The sequence below is a fragment of the Cicer arietinum genome, chromosome 8, assembly GCF_000331145.2.
Source record: "Cicer arietinum cultivar CDC Frontier isolate Library 1 chromosome 8, Cicar.CDCFrontier_v2.0, whole genome shotgun sequence".
NCBI lineage: Eukaryota > Viridiplantae > Streptophyta > Magnoliopsida > Fabales > Fabaceae > Cicer > Cicer arietinum.
This window is the reverse complement of record NC_021167.2, coordinates 10,518,571-10,544,531: the sequence shown is the minus strand read 5'-3', so window position 1 is coordinate 10,544,531 and position 25,961 is coordinate 10,518,571. Positions and strand designations below refer to the sequence as shown.

Here is a 25,961-nt window from a genome sequence, read left to right as displayed (position 1 = left end):
TGAATTAGAGTAGGGAAAAGAGAGAATAAAAGTAGAAGAAAGAAAGTAGAGAAAAAGAAAAAACAAAAAAAAGGGAGGTCTCCACAATACCAGTTAAGTCCTATGCACAATTCCCATCCAATCCACAGATAAAATATCATCCCTATTCAATGTGGAGAGCTCTATTTTATTAGAAGAGAGATAAATAGAAAGAGATTGGTATATCAAACTTTTTCATAATTTACTTTTTAAAAATAATTTAAGTTTGTGTTTATGTCTCTATAATAAAATCCTACACAAACTGAAAGAATCTCAGCTTTCTATTGAGTTGAATGGATATTGGGAACAAGATTAAGCAAGCATATACAACTTAGAAAAGTACGAACAGTTTTTTTTCATGGTATAATGCAAACAACATAAAGAACAACAATTTTCCATAAAAAAACTCATCATTTATCATAACCAAAATAAAACTATAAATCAGAACATGGGGCACATTTAATTAAATCTCCATTACAGTTATGGACATTGCATCGAAACCCAATAGAAAGCTTAAAAGTGTTACAAAGCCCACAAAACAAATTCCTACTACAATTTTAGCCACCAATATATCCTAAACCACAATACATGGACATAAATTCAAGTTGTTTCGGAAGATGACCAAGAAATAAAAGCCAGATAAAATTTGCCCTTGCATCCAGAATTCCTGATCACAAGACTGTCAAAAAGCAAAGCTAGATAATATTCACCCCGGCATCCAGAATCACCAATCCACAATACTCACAATAAGTATTAAGCCTGTGTAGAAAGAATCAGAAAAAAAAACAGTCAACTAAGTATTTCCAGAGAACACAGTTTTTCCGGGACAAATAATAGGAACTAGCAAGGACCACAAGTACTTTTTATGCTATTTTAAAAAAAAAATGCAAGACTAGGGTAAACATCAGAGGCACATTGAATTGTGCACTTTTGCTAAAACTTCCAATGAGCTAAGCGTTTACATGTTTCATTTAGTATGCATTTATTCAAATCAACATTTCAACAAAAATGTGGGGAAGAAACCAATAGCTACCTTATTGGCTATGTTGTTGGAAAGCCAGTCCAAACCTTCATAAAGACCCTCCCCAGAGGTTGCACAGGTGCTCTGGATGTACCTGGAAAACCCAGAAGATTATGTAAGATCACAAGGGAATAGCTATTAACACAGAACGTGAAGCCCTTCATTATCAAAACATTTACCAGTGGCGCTGTCTGAGAGAGTGGAGACCCAGCTTGTCAGTAATCTCAGCAGCATTCATTGCATTGGGAAGATCTTGTTTGTTGGCAAACACAAGCAATACTGCATCTCTAAGTTCATCCTGAAAAGACAATTAAAATGAAGGTTTTCAAAATTTCTCATTTCATCACAAGAACACATGGATAACAGAAAGCAAAAGAGCAAGGAGACTAATGATTCTTGTTGCGATCCTTGTAAACATTAAAGTTGAGGCAGAAGCTCAATTGATTAGAAGCACTAAACTTCCTAAAAGACACAACAAAGTCACATCAAAAGATAAGAGTTATCAGAACTAATGATCCAGCAATAGGGGGAACACCTGCACTGTAGAGCAAGATAACATCATTGAGTATCAAGCAAGGTCAGAGTCATTGTAGGTACAGCAAAATGTTGACATTTTCTGATTAAAACAAACAGAGCATTCCCACAAATCGCAAAATGAAATCTAAGAACATTTTGAGAATACAGAAAAGAATCATCTACATTAGGTCAATGTGATTCTTTGACCTTCCCATCTTTATTACTTAAATTAAAGGTCCTTCTTTTCAGCCATATGTGAGTGATCCCAAACCTGGTCTATAAGAACGAATTCCCTCTAAATGCCACGAGCATCTAACATGAACAAATATGAATGTAGACATGGCATAAAAGGCCAAACTAAATCAACTAAAGTTAAAGCACCTCATTCAACATCCTATGTAACTCATCTCTGGCTTCAACAACTCGATCCCTGTCATTGCTGTCTACAACAAATATAAGACCCTGGGTGTTCTGGAAGTAGTGCCTCCACAAGGGACGAATCTGTAAAAGAAAACACAAGTATTCAACAACTGATTACCAAGACTCGGAGATGAACTCAATTGTTCAAACTTCACACTCAACATCTTGTAAATTGTAACTTGACTAACTTCACAAAATGCATAAGAACAAAAATTCAGACCTTGTCTTGACCCCCGACATCCCAAACAGTGAAGCTAATGTTCTTGTACTCCACGGTCTCCACATTGAACCCTAAAACAAAGCAACAAATAAATATTTTAAGGCGTACACATAGCATCATCACAATAATTCAGCAATCTGACACACTGCATAATAGTATTATAACAATGACCAATAGCCATCATATAAAGCTTAGTCAAAAGTAATATTGTAGTTGTTAAACAGTATTTGCACATTAAGCTTCAAAGCATCACAAATTATATGGCATCAAATCTATGAAGCACTGATAGAGACACATACACCGGATACAAACTCGTTGACACCGATAAAAATTTGAAAAATGGAAGAAATTGAATGTAAATACTAATGTATCAGTGTCAAACACCGCAGACTTTAAATATGAAGTGTCAGTGCTACATAGCATTTGATATAACCAACATATTTTTGGATCTCGGTTAAAATTTAAAGGTTTCTTGACATATTTAACAACGCATTGATTCCATTCCATTTCAATATCACTGGGGTAACTAGCCTAGAAGTCAGTAATATATAGTATGTCCTAAATAATTAAAACATGAAGATAGTTTCATAAGATATTAAAACGGATCAAACTGATAATGAACAAACATATATTTACAAATGCCTACCGATACGAAATATACATATATATATATATATAAAAAAAAAAAGCATAGTAAGAGAAACTTACCAATGGTAGGAATAGTGGTGACGATCTCTCCAAGCTTGAGCTTATAGAGGATAGTTGTCTTACCAGCAGCATCGAGACCAACCATCAGAATTCTCATTTCCTTCTTCGCAAAAAGCCGACTGAACAGCTTCGTGAATGTCAGCCCCATTTCTCCTTCACTTAGTTAATTCTCCCTAATTTCAATGTTCAAACAAATATTCAATAACAAAAAAAAAAAATAACAAATCTACAAAAAAAAAAAAAGAGGATCTCAAAACTATTCACAATTTCTTCTCGCAAATCTATTAAAGCAAATGGAAGATCCCAAGCTATATGAAAGTAGCATGCAAATGAATTCGCACGGTACAATTATTACGTAAGAATCGAAACGGATCGCAGTGAATGAAATGAAATTACGATAAAATAATAACAGTAAATAGATCTGAAAAGGAAAAAACGGTAGGATCTGAATAGTTTGATCGGAAAACCCTCAGATCGAAGAATAACGAATTGAAAACACCGACTACGTACGGAATTGAAGTTGAATTGGAAAATGAAGTGAAAAACTGAAATCTATTTGGAACGAGATAATGGATCTGAGATTTGAATTTACCTTTGGAGATGAAAGCTTGAGGTACGTAGAGAGAGAGAGAGAGAGAGAGAGAGAGAGAGAGAGAGAGGTGAAGGATGCTTTGCAACAACGCGAAATAGGGGCAAGAAAGTTGTAAAGAGAATTGATTTTTATTATGAGAAGAAAGGAAAGGGTTACCACCGGGATTTTCATTTTATTTTATTCTCTCGGCTTTAAAATAACGAAAAGGACCCTCGATGGATTCTGCTTTCGAAGCTTCCAAAGCAAAATGTGTTTTATGCCAATATTAAGATTTTTTAACAGCTGAATATGTATATTCCTTCTTCAAATTGTAATTGTTAGTCTAGTTAATCATTAAATTTTATAAATTTCTAAATATATTTTTAAAATTTTAAAATAATAATTAAAATAAAAAAAATATATATATATATTATATTTTTATTATTAGAGATTATGATTATATTAATTTAATATTTGATTTTGTTAATCTCATATTAATATTATTATATGGTAGAATAATTTTTTGATGAAAATTTAAATTTTTTATGATTAATTTATCTATAATTAATCGTACACAATTACAATTACTCACAAATTTATCTTTAAGATAACATAATTTTATTTAAAAATTTATTTTTAAAAATATAATATTGATGTAAGATCAATGTGTATAAATTAATTATTTAATCACACTATCAAATAAAAATATCTAACAATAAAAGTTACATATCGATTATTTTAATTGATATTTTACTATCTTAAAAATACATTTTAATTTATATTTACTCATATTTACTATATTTTTTTTATATTAAAATATTTGCTTGGAGGTCAAACACTGGTAAATTGGAACAAGAGACAACTTCAATAGTTTATTTAGTCTATTTGGTTTTACGACGGAACAAGACTAAACGAGCTTTCACCTAGAAACTACATTTCGTATCTTTGTAATTTTTCTGGCAAGATTGCTTGGGAATACAAAAAATGAACAAGTTACATTGTACAACAGTTCCAAACAATCACTTAGTGTGTATTTGGAAGCTTTTATTTTCAACAATTCAGGTTGAAGCAAAACCTGCCACGTGAAGAGTTAGGTGGACTTGTGTAAGCTTGGTTCAACACCATCTTAAAGTGGTTTCAAACATTCTATTAAAAGAAATGAAACTTCTCATTAATTAGACCAATTGGTGTAGGTTAGCAACTTTTTTTATTGTAAACTTATTTTTGTGGCCATCTATAATGAATTGTTTGGATCTATATACACAATTATTTTTTATGGCAGAGGAAAAAAATTGAATACTCTACACCTAAAGTTTTATTAGATATAATATTCAATATTCAATCATTAAATGATATGTTATTTTCTATATTTAACCATTTGAAATTAAATTCTAATTTTGAATTAACTTTACCTTCTTAGTATCTAGTACCGGTAACGCAACAAAACTCCGAAGTACCAAAGAAAATAACAAGAAAAAACAAATGAGAAATTACACCAATCCAACAAATGGAGCAGTGAACAATAGTGCCTCAAAATTATATTTATTGAGGGTGGCTTATCTAAGATTTTCAATCAAAGCTCTCTTAATCACCCACGTAAAGTAATTTGTCTGCACAACTATCAGCTACTTGTGTTGACTAACGAGGAAGCTATATTGCATAGGTTCAGCATTCTCGTTAAAAACAAAATAAAAACAAACTACATTGCAAGTTTAATACCACAGGTTCAGCATTCTCATTGAAAAAGAAAAAGAATAACCTATATTGCCAGTTTCCCAGTGTTAATAAGTGTGGTCTTATTCCCGTATAATCTAACACTTATATTCCTAAATTTCGTTTAGTGCATGCAGAATGTACACAAATTAAAAATAGAATCGCACTCTTCAGTATTCACAACCCAAGCAGATGCAATTTATCTCTTGCCAATTGGGCAAAAAGTATGGGCAATTTATCACAACCCAATCCATAGATGAAGAAGTTATTTACATAAAATATGTTGATTAATGACTACATAAGTGGGTTTCTATACAAATGACAAGATTAGTTTGCCATAAACGATCATTAGTTTGCATAGGATATATAGATTTTACTAGTTATGTTGCATCTTAATACAACTATATTCAAAAGAATGGAAAAGTAATAATTTATTTACACATTTGAAGGCAACCTCACTGCCACGAGGATAAGTAGTTCAGAAATTAGAGCAGCAAAGCAGTTGGCTGCACAGCTGCGGTAGTGTCTCACTCTGCTTATGAAGTTCCAACTTCCAAGAGAAGATAAGGCTGTACATATCACACAAATGCTTCAGAAGCCTCCAGACAGCATCATCGGATGCTGTGAAGTGAAAATGAGAGACAAAATGTGAGGAAGATGCCTGAGGAAAACACCCCAATTCAACTTGTCTACCATTCATAGATTTTCAGTAGATAAAATCATTCTATTAATCTATTTTAAGGAAACAACTATGAAGAATAGAAAATGCTGTAGATTCACTCAAATAAAAAAATAATGGAAAATGCACAGGACTGTAATGTTCCGATTAGTGCCAATGATCATAAGTCCGTATCTTGTTTTAAAAAAGCAATAACAGGTCACTGTTTTAATTTGAAAGGTCAAAGTCATGCAACACAATCCCCAAAAGAGCAATAAGATTCATAAAAAAATATAGTTGTATACTGAATACAAACTAGAGCTTACCTGGTTTAATTACAATAGCATAATGAAAACCAACAGATATAGGGGTTATCGCCAATATTGAGCCCAACGATGAATGGTCTCAACCATCTGAGGGAACAATGCACTCACACTCTCGTTGATAAGATCCTGGAAGAAATGTATACAAGCTTCATCATCCAAGTCCAACCGAAACTTTTCCTGAAGCTGTACAACAAGAAAGTCTTGGTATTAGAACAAAAGAACAGTTGTAACCAATTTATTGAAAAAGGAGGGAGCTCACTTTAAGAATCCCCTTTTCAGGATCAGAAGCAATGTCAGGAATATTGGAACCCGCCATTAAGTAAAATAGATTTAAAATTAGGTTACTGGATTTCCGAAGAATGTTGTATGCTTCACAACAATAGGACTTGAACCTTGTATAATATTGGCTGCACGGACATAAATCAATCAATCACCATCTGACAATTTAAGCCATAAATCACACAACGAACGCGTTGAATCTAAAGTGAATCATATAATGGGAACTTTACCTTTCAGCTCCACCCATAGCCTCAACCATTTCCTTGCAGAGCTTCATTGGTGGTGGAAATGGCTTAGGATCTCGCCCAAGAATAAAACCAAAATCAACATGGAAAAGACTTCCATCATCTCTTAGGAGGAGGTTGTCTAAGTGCCTAACAATAGAACACTGTCACTTCAATTTGGGAGAAAATATAGATTTGGTGAACAATGTAACATGCCAATTTCATAAAATATAGAATAACACGATAGAATCTATATGAGCCTTCTTCACCAAAAGTTGGGGAATAAACTTGATGCCATGTACGATGAGTTATATACTTTATAAACTTAAGGAAAAATTACACTCATCTTCCATGAGGTATGTTTAAATAACACTTCCTATATTTTAAACCAACACTCACCGCCCTTATTTGTTTGAGAAATTGCACACACCTCTTCTCAATCCTGTTTAGCGACACCATCACTACTTTTCTTTATATAATAGAGGGGAGGTTTGTGTATTTGAGTGGAGGTCATTATCATTTACTAAATACAGGGCGGTGAGTGCAATATTCCCTAAATTCAACTACAAGTTAAGCCAATTTTTTCTTAAAGTTTTGACTAAAGATTTAAACATTACCAAACCAAGTTTAAGTACCTGTTTTTAATCAATAAAAAAATTTATTACCAAGAGAAAGATCAAACTATACAAACAGATCACGAGACATCCTCCAAACAAGCTGAAAAACAGTAAAACTGTTAAGAAAAGCAAATAAGTAGATTTAAATACAGTCAGTAACACAGTTATTCTAAAAGAAACTGAAAATTTCCACAATTAGATTGTCAAAAAGCAATGAAGACAACCCTATCCAAGAGCAAGGAAAAAGGATAGACATATTCGTAAAGATGAACTAAAAAATGCTGAAAAAGTGTAACACCTCAGACACTTCCCAAATCCTGATTGACTATAATACAAAATATGTTAAATTTCAACACCAAAAAGACTAACTCTCCCATTTTCCGATTCACTAACATCCCTGGTCCAATCCTAATAACAACCAACTCCTTCCCCATTTTATTGGGGGTGGAGGCCTTGGGAGATATTGGTGTAAGTGATTCAGCATCACATGGACAAAACAAAATATCAACATCACTAGTTTAGACAGAAAATCAAGTATAACTAGCATGTAGGCCAGCACTAACGTGTCTGTCTTTCCAGTTTTTCTCAATAAAAGTAATGGAAGTTACAAAATCTTATACAATTATTTAAAAAAAAAAAATCGGTATTTGATTGGCTAAAGAAGAATCAAATTGTAAATAAAATATCGAAATGAGGAGTAAAATTGAAAGAAAAAATGGCTACACCTAAACTTAGTATCCTCTATATATAGAAGTAGAAGATATAGATGAATAGGATCAATAATCACCTGTCTCCAATACCAAGGATATATGTGATAACAGAGTAGCCAGCACAGCTTTTTATAAACGTTTCAAGACAGGTGGCTGTAATTCCAAAAGGTCCATGGTCATCAGGATGAAAATTCTGTAAATAGCTTATGATACTGCGGTGCTCTGATAAAATCTAGACATGAGAGGATTACATATTAGTCCAGCAACTAAGGGATTGAATATCCTACAACCAACATGATCATTTGAGGAGCATTAAAATGATTGTCCTATAAAGGGGGAAAAAGAGAACTGATGATACAACTAAAATATTCAGCATCCAATATTATCAAATTAAATAGGAATACTGCTGTTTAAGGTAAAATAAGATTCATTATTCATATCATGCAGACTGAGACATCAGCTTCAAAACTGTCGTAAGTTATCAAAGTAAATAGGTTTACTACTGTATATTAAATATTGCACATTGAAAATGTACAACAATAACAACCAAGCTTTATCCTTGTTACAAAAAGAGGAAGCAGCAGCGACTACATGCTAATACAAGAAAAAGTGTTAAAAATATTATTGTACCTGCGCCAATGAACGGGATGGAATGAATTCCAACATGCCTTCATCTTGTCCAGTTGCTAGAACCTTGTACGGCGTTAAATGCAGGTCAAGATTTTCTAACTTAAGCAATCGATCCATTAGCGACACCATTTGAACAACCTACCAAAAGACAAATATTTATGCAACTGAACTAACATTCCCTGAATATCTATCTCCAAATGCATGAGATAGAGTTTGTGTGTGTCCAGGCACATGGGCAGGTATGTGTTTTTGGTGTGCCATGCACACATGTACATTGCACATAGATATTCATTTGTAAGCATATATACAGAATATAATAAGAAGGTTTTGCAGGCATACCAACTGGTCTTGGCGAATGTCATCCCCCTTCTTAAATATGATTTTACAGTTTCCACCATTTGCTGTTTTAAAAGTAAGTCTTAAAGGATGCAATGCACTTTTAAATATTGACGACTCTGAGGGTACAATCCCAGTGATGAGCACACCTGGTGTCAGAGGTGATCGTATTGGCTACAGATGAAACATAGTATCAGTGAACATTCGCCTGAGAAACTTTCTAATCATTCACAAGATTTTATTGTTTAAAATAAAATAGATTCTTTCAAATGTATCATTCATTTAAGTTAGGAAAAGAAAAGAAGATAAAACAATAAATGTCTACACAGCTTCATGTTAGACTGATACCTCGTCAAAATAGGTAAGTTCACTAAGGAGACCAGAGAGTAGCTGTCTAAGCTTTTCAATCTTCTTCTGTGTATTACCGCGGACATTCCTTACATCTCTAGTGATTGAACACAACTGAGCAGTTAATTCTGTCTGTCGTACCAAACTCTGCCACCGTTTAAATCCATCTTCCTCTCCGTTTGCACCAGCTCCCATCTGAGATTGGTGTAGAGGTGTTACAGTTGTTAAATTCCAGAATTGATGAACTATTCCAACTAGCACTTTCACCACTTTTAATTTATTAATGAAGCTTAATATATTGCAAGACAGGTGTGAACTAAATTCCTTTATAAAAAATTGTAAATGAAGTACAACCAATTTACGCTACACAAATGAAATTAAGATGTGCAAGTACTTAAGCTAGGTTACACATGCAGCTTGTCTGGTTCAAGAATGAATCTCTTAAGTTAAAAAGTGAAAAGATTTTCTAATGTGGGAGTACCAATGAAGCAGATATGGCTTAGCTATATTGCCAGACTTGCAGCATTAAAAGAACACACAATATCCCGTCAATCACATTTTCCAAATACTAGGCAAAATTAGTTATCACGATAATAAGCATCAAGCAAAACTTACTGAAGCAAATACTGAAGTATTAAGAAATTTACAAGTTCACACCTTCATCATATTCTCCTCCAGAATTTCATATGTGCAGTAAAATCGTTTTGCATATGCAGGGTCATAAAGTTCAACAGCCACATACCAGCGAAGAAAGCTTGCCAACTCAATATTGCTTAATGCTGTCAAAATTTAAAAGTTTCAGACAAGATCCAAATATAACCAGAAATAGCACTTAATCCCTCATGCACATACCACGCTGGACAAGGAATTGAGAAAGGCGAGATTTGTCTGACCGCTCGAACCGAAGAGCCTGAACCAATTGAAGCAAGTAACATTGAAGCTCTTCATCATCAGCTCTTTCAAGAACACTCACTGCATAAGCACGGACCTGAAAACATGTGTACAAATTTCTTATACCAACTGTAATGGCTGAGACCTGGGTGTGCATTGGCAGTTTGGCATCTTTGCCCCTACATTTGCTACGGGATATAGGGTTATATTTATGACCCTTTATGGTTTTAAACTCCTAGCTATATAACTATCAAGGGAGCTACAACTTACAGACAAATTGGGTTGATTTTCTATTCAATGTTGAATCTAGCTGTATCTGATGTGGGAATATCTTATTCAACCCTCGCCCCGGTCCTTTATAATTTTCCTCTCTTCTATTTGATATATTTTTTTCACTATTTTTTAAAACTATATATAGGAAATTGAAAAGAAACCTTCCTCCCTGTATGTCTGTTGAGAGCTAAATGTATTACACTAGTGATTCATGTACAAATAATATTATGATCGTGAGTAAGGTGTTTACATCTTCTGCACTATATTGTACCCCGTAGCCTAATTTACTGAATATAAATAAAAACCCTACACCCACACCTGTACAGTTTTGCAAAATATTTATCTACTCTATGTAATTACCTCTTCACTTTCAAAAACTGGAGACAAGAGTTCCAGTGCATCACAAACGTCAATCATTTCCCACTTGCCCATCAAGTCTAGTGCTTGTTTTGCTTCCTGTGATGAAACCAAACCAGAGAGAACCATCAAGAATAAAAAATTCAATCAACAACAATATGAAAAGTACTTTTCCCACTACAGGGGTTCAACCAAGTGGATAAAGTGAAACATTGTGTTATGTCAAAACCAAAACCTTCTGAGATGCCAATAAAAACTAAATATTTTCAATTGTTTCACTTTAAATCTTCGGTAAATCATGTTGCATTATACCCAACTAATGATAACTAGGCCTCAGTTACATGTTCAGCTAGAAGAAACAAAGACAGTTACATATTTGAATGGAGACAATAGCATGTGGTTATGTGAAACCCCAAAAAGGATACCAGACAGTGCCCTAAACTTTGTTTGTAAGCAAATGGCTAGATAGTCTTATCCCTAAATATATTTTCCTCAACTTCTCCTGAAGAACAGAATATCAAACACTAGATGAGTAGAAACCTTTTAGGAAATAAATTTGACTCTTGATGAAGGATGCTGACAGGAACTGTTATCTTATTATACAAATATAATGAAAATTTCCCTGATTACAACTTACAAAGTTACAACACTGCAGAGCTTCACAGTCTGCACCCCCTAATGCCAAAAGGACCCAACATTATGACAATTGGTAAGACACCCCTCATTCTCAGTCCTCTTTCTTATTTATAGGCAACATGTCTTATTTCTCCTACCTAACTGCCTACTTAGACGACCCACTAACTAATGTTTAATTATAGGATGTGATTCATTTATAAAACATTGGCTAATGCATTATTCCACTAAATTATAGAATTCTTTTTTTCACAATTGATGAATAAGAGCAGGATGGAGGAAGCAATATTTCAGGTTTTGGTAAATTCTATTAGAATACCTCATTAAATAAGTATCATGTCTATAACACACCCAAAGCCATAGATCCTAATATCTCTTATGAATTTCCAATATAACAATAGGCTAACCTGTACATCACTCCATTCAACACAGCGAAGGAATTTTGTTAGAGCCCTCTTCTCAGACATCAAAGAAAAGCGAAATTTCCACAAGAGCTGCCTCTCATCTCCGCTCAACGTCCTTGTTGGTGGATGCTTTAGTATTTTCTGAATGGATCTTAACATAAAAGAGCAAACAAAACAGTTAAATAATCACCTATATGCTAAACATGATTAAAAAGTACAATATCAAAATACTAACATAAGTAGGAAAAGTTGCTTGACAATAGAACCGAACAGAAAACAATTACGGAAAAAAGTTTATGTCAGAACTCAGAAGAGCAACAAGTAACACTTTAAACTTTTCTGGATTTGGCAACTAAAATGTAAAATTAATACCGATATTTTCTTTGACATTTTGATGGCTTATTAAATTTTTATTAATCCCACAGGGTCTAAATCACTTGAAAAATTACTGACCATCGTCCTAGAAGCAGGTACATTACCGAAATTCTTTCAGATTAATAGATTATCATTTGCAATTGCAAAAGTCCTGAGATAAATCTTGACCATATATTGTTAAAGTTAAACATGCAGTTTTAAACTTAAAAAAATACTAGTTAAATCTAAAATCGTTTAGTTTTGATAATTTAACCAACCAGAACCAGACTTGTGGTAATTATGAAGCATGACCAGTTGACCACAATGAGTGTCCAATTTCATTGGTGGAAATGAAACTTCATTAGAATGTTAGTTGTGTTTACTTCATAGTTCATGATACGCCACTTGACTTAACAATTTAAGCATTTGAAGCACTGAAGGTAAATCCTCCATAACATTAATCTGATCATGAATATAATAGGGCAATCATAATTGGACGTGAAAGTTTAAGCTTACTTTCTCTCATTTGAGCTTGGCTTCAGATCTCTGTCTATGACACCACGGGTCAAACTCCTGGCCAGCTTTAACTGTTTGTGCTCAGAGGGATTAATCTTTCCCACTTCTGGGTCCCAGACAATAACAATATCATTGGTCGAAGCTATAGGGGATGGCAACAAAAAATTTGCACCAGATTCCTAAATTTTTAAGAAAATAAGACTTAATACATGTGTAGGATCGATATCAGTGTAAATTATATCATTGAAAAAGAAAAACAAATAAACAAAAACATTTGTACCAATAACTATGGGTTGTTTGGTAAAAAGGCATCTTGAGATCAGTATGTAGGATACTCAATAACTATGATGGTCTATGCATGGAATGTTAACATTCATAGAAATGTAGGATGCTTGCAAATTCAAGGCCATATTCTAGAGATCCCACACACATTTGAATTTATTTTATATTGCCAGACTATATATTGAGATCCTACATACTAGTGAATTTGATACAGGTGACAGACAATATGCCAAAAACAACCTCAAAATATGCAGAACAACATAATCTTTTTCCATTATACAAACAGATCATGCATAATTTATTTAGTCATATCACTGAAGAATAGCAATTAGTTTCAGTAATAATTTTGGAAGCACCTAACTAATACAGTATTTTGTACACTTGAAATCTAAAAGGAAAAAAATATTAGAAATTTTGAAAACTCAAATACTCTACTATTTGATAGACTGCAGAAAGGCATAATCCATTAGGTTTTAATGCTATATGATAGAGGTTGCTGATAAACCACTTGTACACTAAGACACATATGTAAGTTTATTTTGGGGAGGGGGGGATTTAAATAAATATAAATTATGATTTCCGGTCTTTAACCAGGGTAACTAAACAGGCATTACTGCAAAACTAATCCTTTAGGCATTGCCACCAACTAAGGAGTAAGAATACCTGAAAAACAACTCGATGCTCAAAACTACAGAAGTCCACAACCAGGTATAAATGAGAACTTCCGTTATTCAAGCTTTCATGTTCCTTGATTTTGTCCATAGTTTTGAATGTGAGGCGATCTAGCCAGTCCACTCGTTGAATTTGGCCTCGCTCATACTTATTCACAAGTTTTTCCAATCGCTCCAACTCCCCACGTTCATGCCTAGGGACCTAATGAGGACATATCAGAGTACTGTATGCTTATTTGAAAAGGTTTCATAAAAATAAACATAAAACAAAATGTGACACCTATGAATACAATCATTTAAAATGCATATTAACCTTTCCAGGTGTAGAAGTAGGGAATGTTCCATCTGCCTCTTTTCCTGCCCAAAGCCTAAGCTTCTGCTTCCCAGTTTTGAGCTGCTTTTTGTTGTTAAAGAGAACAATTGTGGCTCCTCCAATCAATCCTTCACCATGAGAAAGATCCCAAACCTGTTTGTAAAAGATTATAAAAAATCACACTTCAAAAACTGTATAGTAATATTTTTTTAAATTAAATTAACATGTGATTTCATGAAGTTAAAACAAAAACAAGATTTCTATTATCGCTTTTAATTCATTGATGGACAAAAGTTGTCCAATAGCAACTTGAAGATAATGACCTATCACATATTGAATGATCTCAACAGTCAACACCACATTGAAGGATACACAAATAAGCTTGTAAGCTGCCATTGCAACTTACAGTGAAAGTGAGTTGTGACTGAGCAGTCAAATCCCGATATTTAGCTGTCAACGTGATGAGCTCATTCCAACAATATGATGGTCCTGAGGACTCCAACCTTCACCAAATGATTGTAAAATATTAAAATCCATAACTACAATAAATTATCAGTATAATGTTATCACATTGCTGACACTCACAAAAGAAAACCAAGAGTGATAAGGTAGTTTGGTGATCTGGGGAGAAGAACATAGGGGATGAAGAGAAAAGGTGACGTGATTCAGAACCACCCCCCGACTAACATTACTAACAAGTAACAACTAATTTACTAACATTTTTGTTTAAAAAACTAATAAAATAAAACCCATCTGATCTATATTCAAATCTTTACTTTAAAAACAATAGCTATAAAGGCTTCAAAGCATGATATTAAAATAATAATAATAATAATAATAATAATAATAATAATAATAACAATAATAAAATTGGATACAAGTGATAAATAAGCAAATGAAATATAATCCAGCAATAATTATTCCTTAAATATGTCTGTTGAAATTGGTCCGGCAGCATGGATTTGGTAGGCTTTCTCATAATATAAGCACTTGTGTGAGTGTTAGCATGAACTAATAATAATAATAACATGATATATCCATAATAGCTTATAGAAACACTTTATGTAGGACTTACCCCCTCCCCTCTTTGATTTTACTCCACCCAAATTCTATTTTCACAGTCAAAACAAATGTAGAGAAAATGAATAGCTTTTCAACATATACACCCTAACACAAGTAACTTATTGAATTTAAACACATACAACATAAACTCCCATACACCTAACTAAACAGCATCAATATTTCAATATAACCTAATAACCTTGTTCTCGTGGGAAGTCCAAATGGTGCTCCATCAATGTACAACGCACACTCCACATATAACTCTCCAGTTCCATCCTCCGTAGAACCATTATTTTCTACAACCAAAAAAATAAAAACACACGAAATAAGTCTAAGCAAAGTAGATGATTCAGCATAAGCAAATAGCGAAAGCCATAACAATAAATTACATATAACATTCTAAGAAATTAAGCATTCGTCAATTTAATTATTGATTTATTTTCGATCAAAGTCCCAAAATTAGAAATATCGGTGAATTTAACAATAGGAAAATAAACAACCTGAACGAGGGGATTCGGGAAGGGGCAAATTTCCTTCGAGGCGCTCGATGCGGAAAGTGACGGGAAGATTGATATCGCAGGACAAGAAGAAGCGAAATTCGTTGCCGGTCATGTGATTTTTTTTAGGGTTCTTGGCGATCGTTGAACACTTCCGGTGCGGCGATGGATTTGGAGTTTAAGCTTTATTACGGGAGCTGAAGCAAAATTACACTCTTTTCAACACCGTAACAGAACGATACTCTTTTTTTTTTTTTTTTTCTTCAAACAGAACAATAAGTGAAAGAAAAAAAGAAAAAAAAATATTCTATCTAAATTCTTTTTGTAAGTTAACAAGTATCAAGAAATAAAAATTTAATCATGTGAAACAACAATTATTAAACTTTTTGTAGAATTAAATAACAAATTCTAAGATATTATTTTTATACTTGATTCTTTAACATTAGTTTCCATGCATTTGTTAGTTTTTCCTTTTTTTAATTATACAGGGTAAATAGATAGTTTTTTTTTCTCTTCAATATGTGTGTTGTCGTTAGCTATGCATTTAAAGATATAATCACATTTTCAATATATTTAAAAACTACACGACGAAACTTAATAGTTTTTTATGAAAGTAAATTATCTAGCGGTTTTTTTCACGAATTTCTTTATATTATTATTTTTCAACCACAATAATAATCAATACATACTATCTATTTTTCTATATACAAGGTTTATTCTCTAATAGCCATCCACATTCGTTATTCTCCAATAGGTGTATTTAATTGGTTATAGTAGTGATTAGCTAAAGTTACTCTCATTGGAGTTGCTTTTAAATTTTCAAACGCAAATCTAATGTAAAAAATATGCAACAACACTTAAAAAATAAATAACAACACTTAAACTTTGATTTTCTTCAAGTTGAGGTTCAAGGAGACTCTCTTAATTAGCGTGGTTTGAGGGATTCACGGCACTGGCACAATAATTTCTTATGAAAAGATATGATAATAATAATAATATTATGTCACACACATGAAATTTTCTTCAGCTACAAGGCTTCATTTTATCACAATTATATATACTCTTGGCCTCTTGCTGAAAGCAGGGCTAGTAAGTAACAGTACTATATAATATTCTCATGATGAAGAAAAATCCCTATAAAACTAGGACTCTTGGAATATACATGCTCTTATCTAACACAATTACAAATCTAAATCTAAATGCACCTTATAAGAAATGCATAACTCTTAGATTCTGCGTTTAACTCATTCCCACAAAACTGACTCGTAAGTGAAGCTGTAACCACTATAAGACCATATCTTTGGCAATGTGGGACTAGGCTTTTCTCGAATATGCGAATTTTGTTTATAGAAAATTCAACATATATCGTGATCGGTTTGAATCCGGTTATTGGATGGCTTCCCGATCTGTAAACAACCGATTGGAGGAACAGTTGGAGTTCTCAACTCACCAAAAGTCTGCCAACAGAATGGATCATCTAGATGGTACTTTTCTTGAATAGGTTTTAACTCAACAGTGGTTAAAGAAACATCTACACAAGGCAAACTATCACTGCATGCAAAGTGTACCGGTTTAACTGTGTATGTTCCTTTTATTCTTTCGTAGTTGATTCCTGCTAGTGCCACTGCTGATGTGTGGTTTGTGCATGTTCTTTTGTCACAGTAGAATTGGTCTATCACAATTGGAAGTTGAACTTCTGAAACTTGTACGTTTGAGAATAGTACCCCTTGAACTGACCCTGATCCACCCTGCATAAATTTTATTCAACTTTTGTGAGAAATTGAACTTATTTGGGATTCAATCATCATATCTGGAATGTTTTACTAAGTATATATAATTTAATTGATATCTATTATCTTTATAAAACCTACTTTAAAATTTAAATTATCAAATCTTGATTGGACGGCTAAGAAATGTAATCCAAAATCCCTCAAAATAGTCTTCCGTTTGACAATATATATATTTAGCTTGAAAATTGACTTTCAATCTTTCATTGAGGACATTGTAGCTAGTGAAACAATTATTTTTTGCTTTTATATTGTAACCTAGAACTTAATAATCTTTATAACCATTATAATGAATGCACATTTACCTGCCATGTTTTGATTCTGACACCATTCATTGAGTTGTGTATGTTGACATCTCTAACAGTAATGTTTGAGACACAAGCTCTGGTGTTATCCTTTCCTAAACTTCCAATGCTAATTCCATGTCCTGGCCCACAATTGACATTGTGTACATACACATTTGAGCATCCAGTTTGTATAGATATACAATCATCTCCTGCATTTCATAGTTCAAAACTTTAAATTCAAAACAACACTTAATTACCAACATAAACTACTTAATTTAACTCTATTAGTCTACATCATTGTAGTTATAATTTTTTATTAGTCTACATATGTTTCCTATGTTCTGCTAAGTTGGGCCTCAATTAAATAGTTGGTGAGTAACAACAAAAATAAGAAGCTTCATTTTCTGGTGAAGCAATAATAGTGGAAAAAATTACAACAAAAGAGTTTTATGTTTGGGAATACACATTAGGATAACATTGGATGATGCATCATGGGTTTTAGAATTGACACCTGTCATGTAACCCATAACATTAGTCTTTCCAATTTTTTTCTTCTGTTTTTTATTTTAATTTTTACATTAATTTTTCATGACATTACACTATGATATAAATTGTTTTATGCAGCAATAACAAATGACTAATGATTAGGACCACCAAGAGCACTCAGCACGACATATCAATCTAATGTAAGGCTATTGTTGAGACAAATATCATCGTTCGAAAGTATTGAGATACAAAAGATACAAATAGAGAACAGACGATGTTTAATTACGAGTTCGATTAATTGTATCTACATCTTAGTGCAAAAGAATTGTTTTAATTTCTTTCAATTAATTGCAACTATATATAAATACTACACTCCAAATTACAATAATACCCCTAAATTGTAATGCAAGAGGCTTCACCCTTTTGTTCTTTTATCCTCAAATTAGTTATGAATTTTTTACCAGCATTAATTTTAATGATGATGGAAATGTACAATAGATACTTGTGACGAATTGAAAAGTTACCACATGCTAACTTGCTGCTGTGAATCAAGACATCTTTGGAATTCTGAAGGTGAATTCCATCAGTGTTAGGGCTGTCACCAGGAGATGAAATGCTCACATCATGAACTAGGACCCCATTACAATTGTCAAACTTTAGATGACACTGAGGACTATTTTGAATTGTTATGCCCGTGACTGTTGGACCATAGCTTCCATAAAATCGTAGTGCCTATACAATCATTTTATTAAAAGACCTTATTAACATGAATCCAAATTAACATTAATTATATAAACATGAATCAAAATTAATACTCCATTCGACTTTTTCATAAGAGACTCGTAAAATTTAGTCAATAAAACTGATTCATATTATAAATCAAATATAGATTTTTTTGTTGATTAAATTTTAACTCAATTATCTCTTATAATAAATGCCCGAAGAGAGTATTAATTAATTGCTGAGTTTCTGAGTATAGTTCTCACAGTTGGCTTGTTACTTGGCATTTTTCTTCCCATCTCATTTTGTACCTATTATTACAAATGCATAAATAAATAAATAAATAAATAAATAAATAAATAATACAAACTACTAGTGTAATTTGAGGTAATAATTAACAAAATCATAGCAATTAAAAAATTAATTACCGGAAGTGGAGGTGTTTGAGTATGATTTAAAGGAACTATAAGCTTTTCTTCATCATCTATTGGATTATCATATGGGAAATCTTGCCACCAAATTGAACCTCTTCCATCAATGACACCATTTCCTTGAATGGTAATTCCATCTAATTTTGTGAATTCTATCCACTGTAGCATAACTCCACTCCAAGCGTTTGGGTTTGTTGGAGCAATAATTGTACCATCAAGCTGACACAATACCACTTTTTAGTTACCCTAAAATTACAACTCAACCGTTTTTTCTACTTGCTACAGTACCAAATAACCGAAAGTAACAGTCACATATATTTATATGATTTAATTTAATTCCTATACAAGGGCATCCTAAAAATATTTTAGATCTAAATAGGACTTTAGTAATTTATCTTTTATTTAATTCTTTATTTTTTTATTTAATAATCATTTTAATTCTTTATTTTTTACAAAATTATATAAATTTTTTATTTTATTAAGAAAGAAAATTTGCGCAATAAAAATATCAGGCCAAAATTATACAATCGTAATACATAATTAAAGAAAGAAAAATTTGATTGGAACAATTGAGATAGCAACAGGTCTAATTCATGCAATTGGAACACAAGAATCAAAATTGCATAATTGTGATTTATATGGATCTAAAATGCAATTAAATATTAATATATTTAAATTAGTAGTTTATAATATGCTTTTTGACTAGTAAAAAAAGAAAGTGGTGGTTAAAACATCATAAAGAGGACAAAATACACTACCTATTCTATGTTATGTAATTTTCTAAACTGGCGAAAAAGACAGGCTCATGTTTTTGTCTTTTTTGGCTATTAGCTTTGTGATTTGTGAATATTGGGATGCGGTGTTATTGTTTTCACGTGTTACCTACCTAGTCTTGTTCTTTTCTTCCTATTGTTTATATAAAATACCAATATATTACTGTTGCTACATTAAAGTTTTGGTTGTTGTGTTACCTGAAAAACAATGTTGGGCTTACAATATGGGCCCGAGAACGAAATTGGGCCCACATAGAACACGTAATCTGCTGGAACCACCATTGTTGATGCCTCTACCTTACATGTAGCTGCCCAAGTCGCTTCAAATGCCTGCATTACATTTCAATTTCAATTTTAATTTCAATTTCATTTGAAGCATGTAACATATTCATCCTTAGACTTAAAATATTTTTTACAAGTAAATGTAAAATGCTAATTAAGGTGAGGTGTTAATATGTGCATGTGTGTGTGTTACAGTCTACAATAATTGTAGGAATCGTGACCTAGTAACTGCTGTAACGAGAATCAATCGTCAATAGGGTCCCACTTCTTTGTATTTTTCTTCTGTCTTTTACTACCTTCTGTATTTTTCACAGTTCCGTTTTCAATTTTATACTAATTTATTTATCAACTTATGTTCATAGTAAAATTTATGTAGTTAATTAATTCTCAAGTAGCCTCAAAAAATAAATCTCAAGTAATAGACCCCAAACAAAAATGGCATATTCTAATGACATAGTGTTATTATTAGAGGAAAAAAAATGGCATATTCTACCATTAAAATTGGGTAGATGAACCCTCGTCATCCATGGTTAGACAAAGAAAAATAAATTTGTTTATTCTAGGTACTACTAGATTCTTATAATATGGAAGAAAAAAAAATGTATATATAACAATTGGTGATCCCTATCATAAAAGAAAATAAATGGTGTTATAAGAATTAATATACATAATTTTCTAAATTTACTATAATAATTTTTATATAAAAAAATTACTATAATAATTCAATTAGGTATGTATTAATATTTGTTCATTTTTTTTATTCACTTAAAAGTGAATCTTTTAACTTTTAGCACAGGAACCGAGGAAAAAGATCATGATTTTGTGATTTTCAAACGCCCCTTTTCATAAATTAAACTATATATATAAAAAGGCATTTACCCTGTTTCTTTTTGCTCGTGGGTTGAAAAACAGGGTGCAATTACCAAAACCAAAATTATACCACAAATTTCCTTTGACAATATTTTCACAACATCATAGCAATAGTTTAAGTGCCCTTCCTTGAATCCTTATAGCCATAGTGAACACTAATGTACTAATGTTGTAAAAAGAAAATGTAACCATAAGTACAATTTCCTAAGTAAATTTCACAATGGTAACATTGCAATTTTGTTCAAACTTCAAAAATGTAGTTTTTATTAAAATTACTGTGTTACATCGTAATTTTGTTATATTTATCATAAATCTAAACATGCATTAAAAAAATTACCCCGCATGTCCTTAATTTCCACTAAAACACTAAATTTTGTGACAATTGTTAGTGTTAGCTTGTCATCAAAAGCTACATTGAAGCCAATTTGCTAAATGTAGCAAAATTCAAAAGAGTTAATTAATTACCTTTGTGTCATCGGTGTTACCATCTCCTTTAGCTCCATAATCTAGCACATTGAAGATAATGGAATAAGCTTTTGGTGGTGGAGTTGATGGAGAGTATTTTGGCTTAGAAATTGGTGGAGATATTGGAATGCTTTTATATGGTGGAGGAGAATTTGGTAATTGTGGAACACTTTTATGTGTTGGAGGAGACTTTGGTTTTGAATTTGATCCACCATTATGGTGATTTTTTTTATGATCATTTCCATAACTATAACTCTTTCCTTTCTTCTTATACAAAGAAGATGAGAAACTTATACTTTGTCTCCAATGCTTACCTCTTCTTGCAATGCAACACTTAAAATTTGAAGACCATATGAGAAATGCAATGAGAAGCATGTATGTGAAACCCTTTAAGCTTAAGCCACTCATTTTTTTAGTGGTTAATATGGAAATGTGAGTGAAGAGGCAGAGAGAGAAGAGAGAAAGATGTTCTTTTTATTGCCAAAACAAAGTGACGGCTATGTTTTTATAATGAGAGGCACTTGGAGGCTTATAATATAAATGTGCAAAATATTCTTCATCATTCTAGTCATTTATTCTTTAATATTATGCTTTTTTTTCCCTTCGTTTCCTCTTTTATTATTATTATTTTTATATAATTATCAATATAGTGTTACATATTTGATACCGATTAATAACTAAATCTCTTAAATATGTTGTCATGATTTCATTACTAGATGAGTGTATATAGAATAATATTTATTGAAAGAAGTCAATTTTTTAAATAAATTTCTAATTAGAAGAATTAATCTTCGATTTTCGACTAGAGATATGTTGGACAAACTAAAAAATAATTTGATTACAAATTTGTTTAGTGTGAGCAATAGGACCTCTATTTCTTTTTGCCACATATCCATAAAATGTCATTACATGTGACTAAATACTTTATTCTAAGAGTGGTCCAACCTATTGGACCTAATGAGAATGAAAACGGGGAAATGGAATTGAATTTTCACCACATAACATGTTGTAAGACTAAGAAAATACCATGTTGTGATTAAACCAATTGTTTTTCTTTTTTACACTATGGTAATTTTGGCCCAAGCAGGGCAATAAGATAAAACTAACCCTTCACAATATTAAGATTTATTTAAGGAGTTGAGTTAATTTCTCTCGTTCATATGATGTTTAAGGAACCTCTTTATGTGCTAATACTATTAAACCTTATTGGTTGTGAAGTTATAAATGACTTGTGTATCATGATTAAATGGATACATGTAAAAACAACCGAATTCTACGGTATTATTAAAAAAAGAGTATGCATCGATGTTATAAAATTTTAATTAATATTTTTTAAATTTGTTTATATTTATTAAATTAATTTTAACTCTAGTAATTAATTTTTTTTATATTTATCTATTCAATTTTAACTCTAATAATTAAAGAAATTGTTTTTATAATTGAAATTTTAATTTTAATTAAAATCATAACAACAAAAAAATCATTTCAAAATATATCCAAAAAAATAAAAGTTAAAAATTTAATTGTGTTAAATTTAAAATATAGTCAAATTCATTCACAAATAACATATCATTCAACTATGACTGATTTAATTTGATAGTAATAAAGTATATTAATTTTAAATGTACCTTAAGAATCCCAATAAAAACATAATTATACTATTGAATGGGGGCAGTATCTAACTGTTGACTTGTCCTACTTTCTTTTCATTTCTTAGCTAAATTTGATTAGTCATTTGCTTAATACTAAATTACCAATTACACAAAACTTAATTATATCAATAATGACAATGGGGATAAGATATTCTTTCAATAGTTGTCCTGTTTCAAAATCATATAAACTTTAACCAAATACCATTTGGTCCTTAAAACCTTCATATACAAGACTTGTTTCTAAGGTTGATAAGAACTTGAAACATGTTACCCTTTTCATTAAGGAGCTAACACATAAAAATGCATAGTATCGCATCAAATTTTATAGGTTTTAAAAATCGAATCACATATCATTTCACTAAGATCAAATCTTAATTGAACTACTCAAATAGTGGAACTATAGACATTATGGAATCACAATTCATCCAATTGAATCGTCTAGTTCTAATTCAAAAAGATTGCAAATTTCTCCTTCATATATTAAAAATATTAAACTTCAACTTCTATTAGTAATAATTAGTAATATAATGAATGAAGATTTGATGCAAAAGACAAATGATACACGTGAGTGGGTCTATCATCTATAAGGTGTCAAGAGCACTGATTATAACAGCTCTTAATGATCACATGCAAACTTCACGGGCCAAAACTTTTTATGTACTTTGTCTTCTTAACCCATGAGTCATTCTTTCTTATATGATCAGAAAATAAAGCCATTTCTTAGTCTATTTCGTCCAATTTCGCTCTTTCTGTTCCTCTTTTACTTGTTACATCAAAAAAGTGCTATTTTGCTACTCACTTCATCAACGAAATTTGGGATTACAAAAAGTACATTAATCTAATCATAAATTTTTTTACTTGAAAAGAAGGAGACATGGAATCATTATTAAAAATTAAGCTTTCCCTTTAAGAGTATAATCTTAATAATAGCTGCTCAAATATGTGTATCAAAATTAATTTTGTCCCTCAAATTATTTTTTATTTTTATTCAAACAAGTTTAAAACATCTCATTATAACTAATAATATTAATAATAATAATAAAAATAATACACTAAAAAATATAATCAAATTGCATTGCGAAGTGCATAAGAAATAGATACTAAATTGATATATGAACACTATTATTTGTTAACCATCTAGAAAAATAACTTTATAGTTGTTGTATAATTGTAACAAAGATCTACATTATTTTACAAGAGCCTCATATTTAAAAGTGATCATTTAGACACACAATTGATTTTAATTTAAAATTAATTTTTTTAAGTTTTGACTCGAAATATAATTTTTATATTTAAATATCAATTCAATTATACAATTTTTTTAAACAATCAATTCAATTATATATAAAATATATTTAAATATAAATTATTTTATGTTAGAACTTATTTTTAGTCAATTTTATCATCGTTGAATTAAAATAAATTATGTGTAGTACTTGAAAGGATGGATTTGAAAGAAACCCTCTTTCCGCCCATAGTTTTGTAGCATTATTTTTATTTTCATATGGTTTTGGTAGACAACATTTTCTGTGCAAGTGAATAAAACAAAATAAAAAGTACACACTATCATACTAGTGCTGAACAAAGTTTCTGTGCATATGCTTCTCAAATCTAATGAGGTCCCTAAACTAGGAAAAAGTGAAATAATTTAAAAGAGTAAGGCTCATATATAGAAACCAAACAAATGAACAAAAATATATTGCTTTCTTGAGATCATGTCAAAATCCCTATGTCATGGACAATGCTGATTGTATTAATTTAATGGAAGATTAAGATGCACATTTATATTTTGCAGCAACAGATTCAGAGCTTGATTTGGACAATGATTCTTAAATCATTGTCGTTGCTCAACTTGAAGGACCATCATCTAATACATTTCTTTTATTTCTTATTTTACCAAAAACCTTCCTATATATAAGACTTCCTCTGTCTCTCAATAAATCTCATTTAAAATAAAAATTTGTCTCATAATAAATATCATTTATAATTTTAGGAGTTGGATATTTACTATTACTTATGCGTTTCTAATTTTAAATCACCAAACTATCTCCGCAAATTGTAGGGGTTGGGTATTTACCGCCTTAAAATTTAGAAATAGGCAAATAACTATTTGAAATTGCAAGACGTTGAATAATATGGTTCCTTCGTTAGTTTGTTCCGTGCGAGATCAATTGTTAGTCAAGTTATTGTCACGTAAGATATGAGCTAATTTGCATGTTTTTGAAAATATGATAAATTAGTTTGCCTGATTTTAAAAATGAAAATGAAATTCAATTTTTTTTAAAAAATTGTAACTATGCCATCATTGCAACAATAATATGTGTTATTAGAGTTGTTGCAACAAAAAAAACTTTGGAAGAGAATTTTTTTCATGCATCTTGCCAAAGATAATTTCTACATTTTCATTTTCCCTTTTCTCTCAATTTTCTCTCCTATTTTTTCTATTGTTATCTCAAAGTTTGTTAACTGATTTCTCCAATTTCTCAAATTTTATCCTCCAAATTAAGGCACAAGAGGGACAAAGACAAACTGAATATCACTTTCACAATCTGGACCCACTCATGAAGATCAAGTTATGTCCCAAGAGGTACATTAACAAGGAAATGCATTAGAAACCAAAAAAAAAAAAAAAAAAAAAAA

The 25,961-nt window shown here is 31.4% G+C and overlaps 3 protein-coding genes across 7 annotated transcripts; all 3 read right to left on the bottom strand.

Annotated features, from left to right (window-relative positions):
• Positions 1–409: 409 nt before the first annotated feature.
• Positions 410–3,629, bottom strand: LOC101496705 (ADP-ribosylation factor). Its single transcript, NM_001364907.1, has 7 exons — positions 3,496–3,629; positions 2,904–3,076; positions 2,196–2,266; positions 1,937–2,056; positions 1,219–1,337; positions 1,052–1,133; positions 410–777 (listed from the first exon to the last, which is right to left on the bottom strand). The coding sequence occupies exons 2-7, from the start codon at positions 3,049–3,051 to the stop codon at positions 772–774; spliced, it is 546 nt and encodes a 181-aa protein (NP_001351836.1). The 5' UTR covers positions 3,052–3,076; positions 3,496–3,629; the 3' UTR covers positions 410–771.
• Positions 3,630–5,336: 1,707 nt separating this feature from the next.
• LOC101495936 (phosphatidylinositol 3-kinase, root isoform) lies at positions 5,337–15,841 on the bottom strand. Of its 5 annotated transcripts, none has more exons than XM_004489774.4 (18): positions 15,572–15,839; positions 15,271–15,367; positions 14,416–14,512; positions 14,010–14,162; positions 13,689–13,898; positions 12,744–12,922; positions 11,877–12,024; positions 10,840–10,935; positions 10,168–10,303; positions 9,973–10,094; positions 9,316–9,510; positions 8,971–9,141; positions 8,632–8,769; positions 8,079–8,233; positions 6,681–6,824; positions 6,431–6,578; positions 6,172–6,354; positions 5,337–5,848 (listed from the first exon to the last, which is right to left on the bottom strand). In XM_004489774.4, the coding sequence occupies exons 1-17, from the start codon at positions 15,681–15,683 to the stop codon at positions 6,217–6,219; spliced, it is 2,439 nt and encodes an 812-aa protein (XP_004489831.1). In that variant the 5' UTR covers positions 15,684–15,839; the 3' UTR covers positions 5,337–5,848; positions 6,172–6,216. The 5 variants fall into 5 exon arrangements, with proteins under 5 accessions (XP_004489831.1, XP_004489830.1, XP_027187409.1 ...); XM_004489773.4 differs by having other exon boundaries at positions 5,337–5,808; XM_027331608.2 differs by lacking the exons at positions 14,416–14,512; positions 15,572–15,839 and having other exon boundaries at positions 5,337–5,808; positions 13,689–13,890.
• A 691-nt stretch (positions 15,842–16,532) lies between these two features.
• LOC101495607 (polygalacturonase At1g48100-like) lies at positions 16,533–22,183 on the bottom strand. The gene is made up of 7 exons (XM_004489772.4): positions 21,670–22,183; positions 20,251–20,382; positions 19,277–19,498; positions 19,115–19,159; positions 18,653–18,860; positions 17,661–17,851; positions 16,533–17,316 (listed from the first exon to the last, which is right to left on the bottom strand). The coding sequence occupies exons 1-7, from the start codon at positions 22,075–22,077 to the stop codon at positions 16,924–16,926; spliced, it is 1,599 nt and encodes a 532-aa protein (XP_004489829.1). The 5' UTR covers positions 22,078–22,183; the 3' UTR covers positions 16,533–16,923.
• Between the last annotated feature and the right edge of the window lie 3,778 nt (positions 22,184–25,961).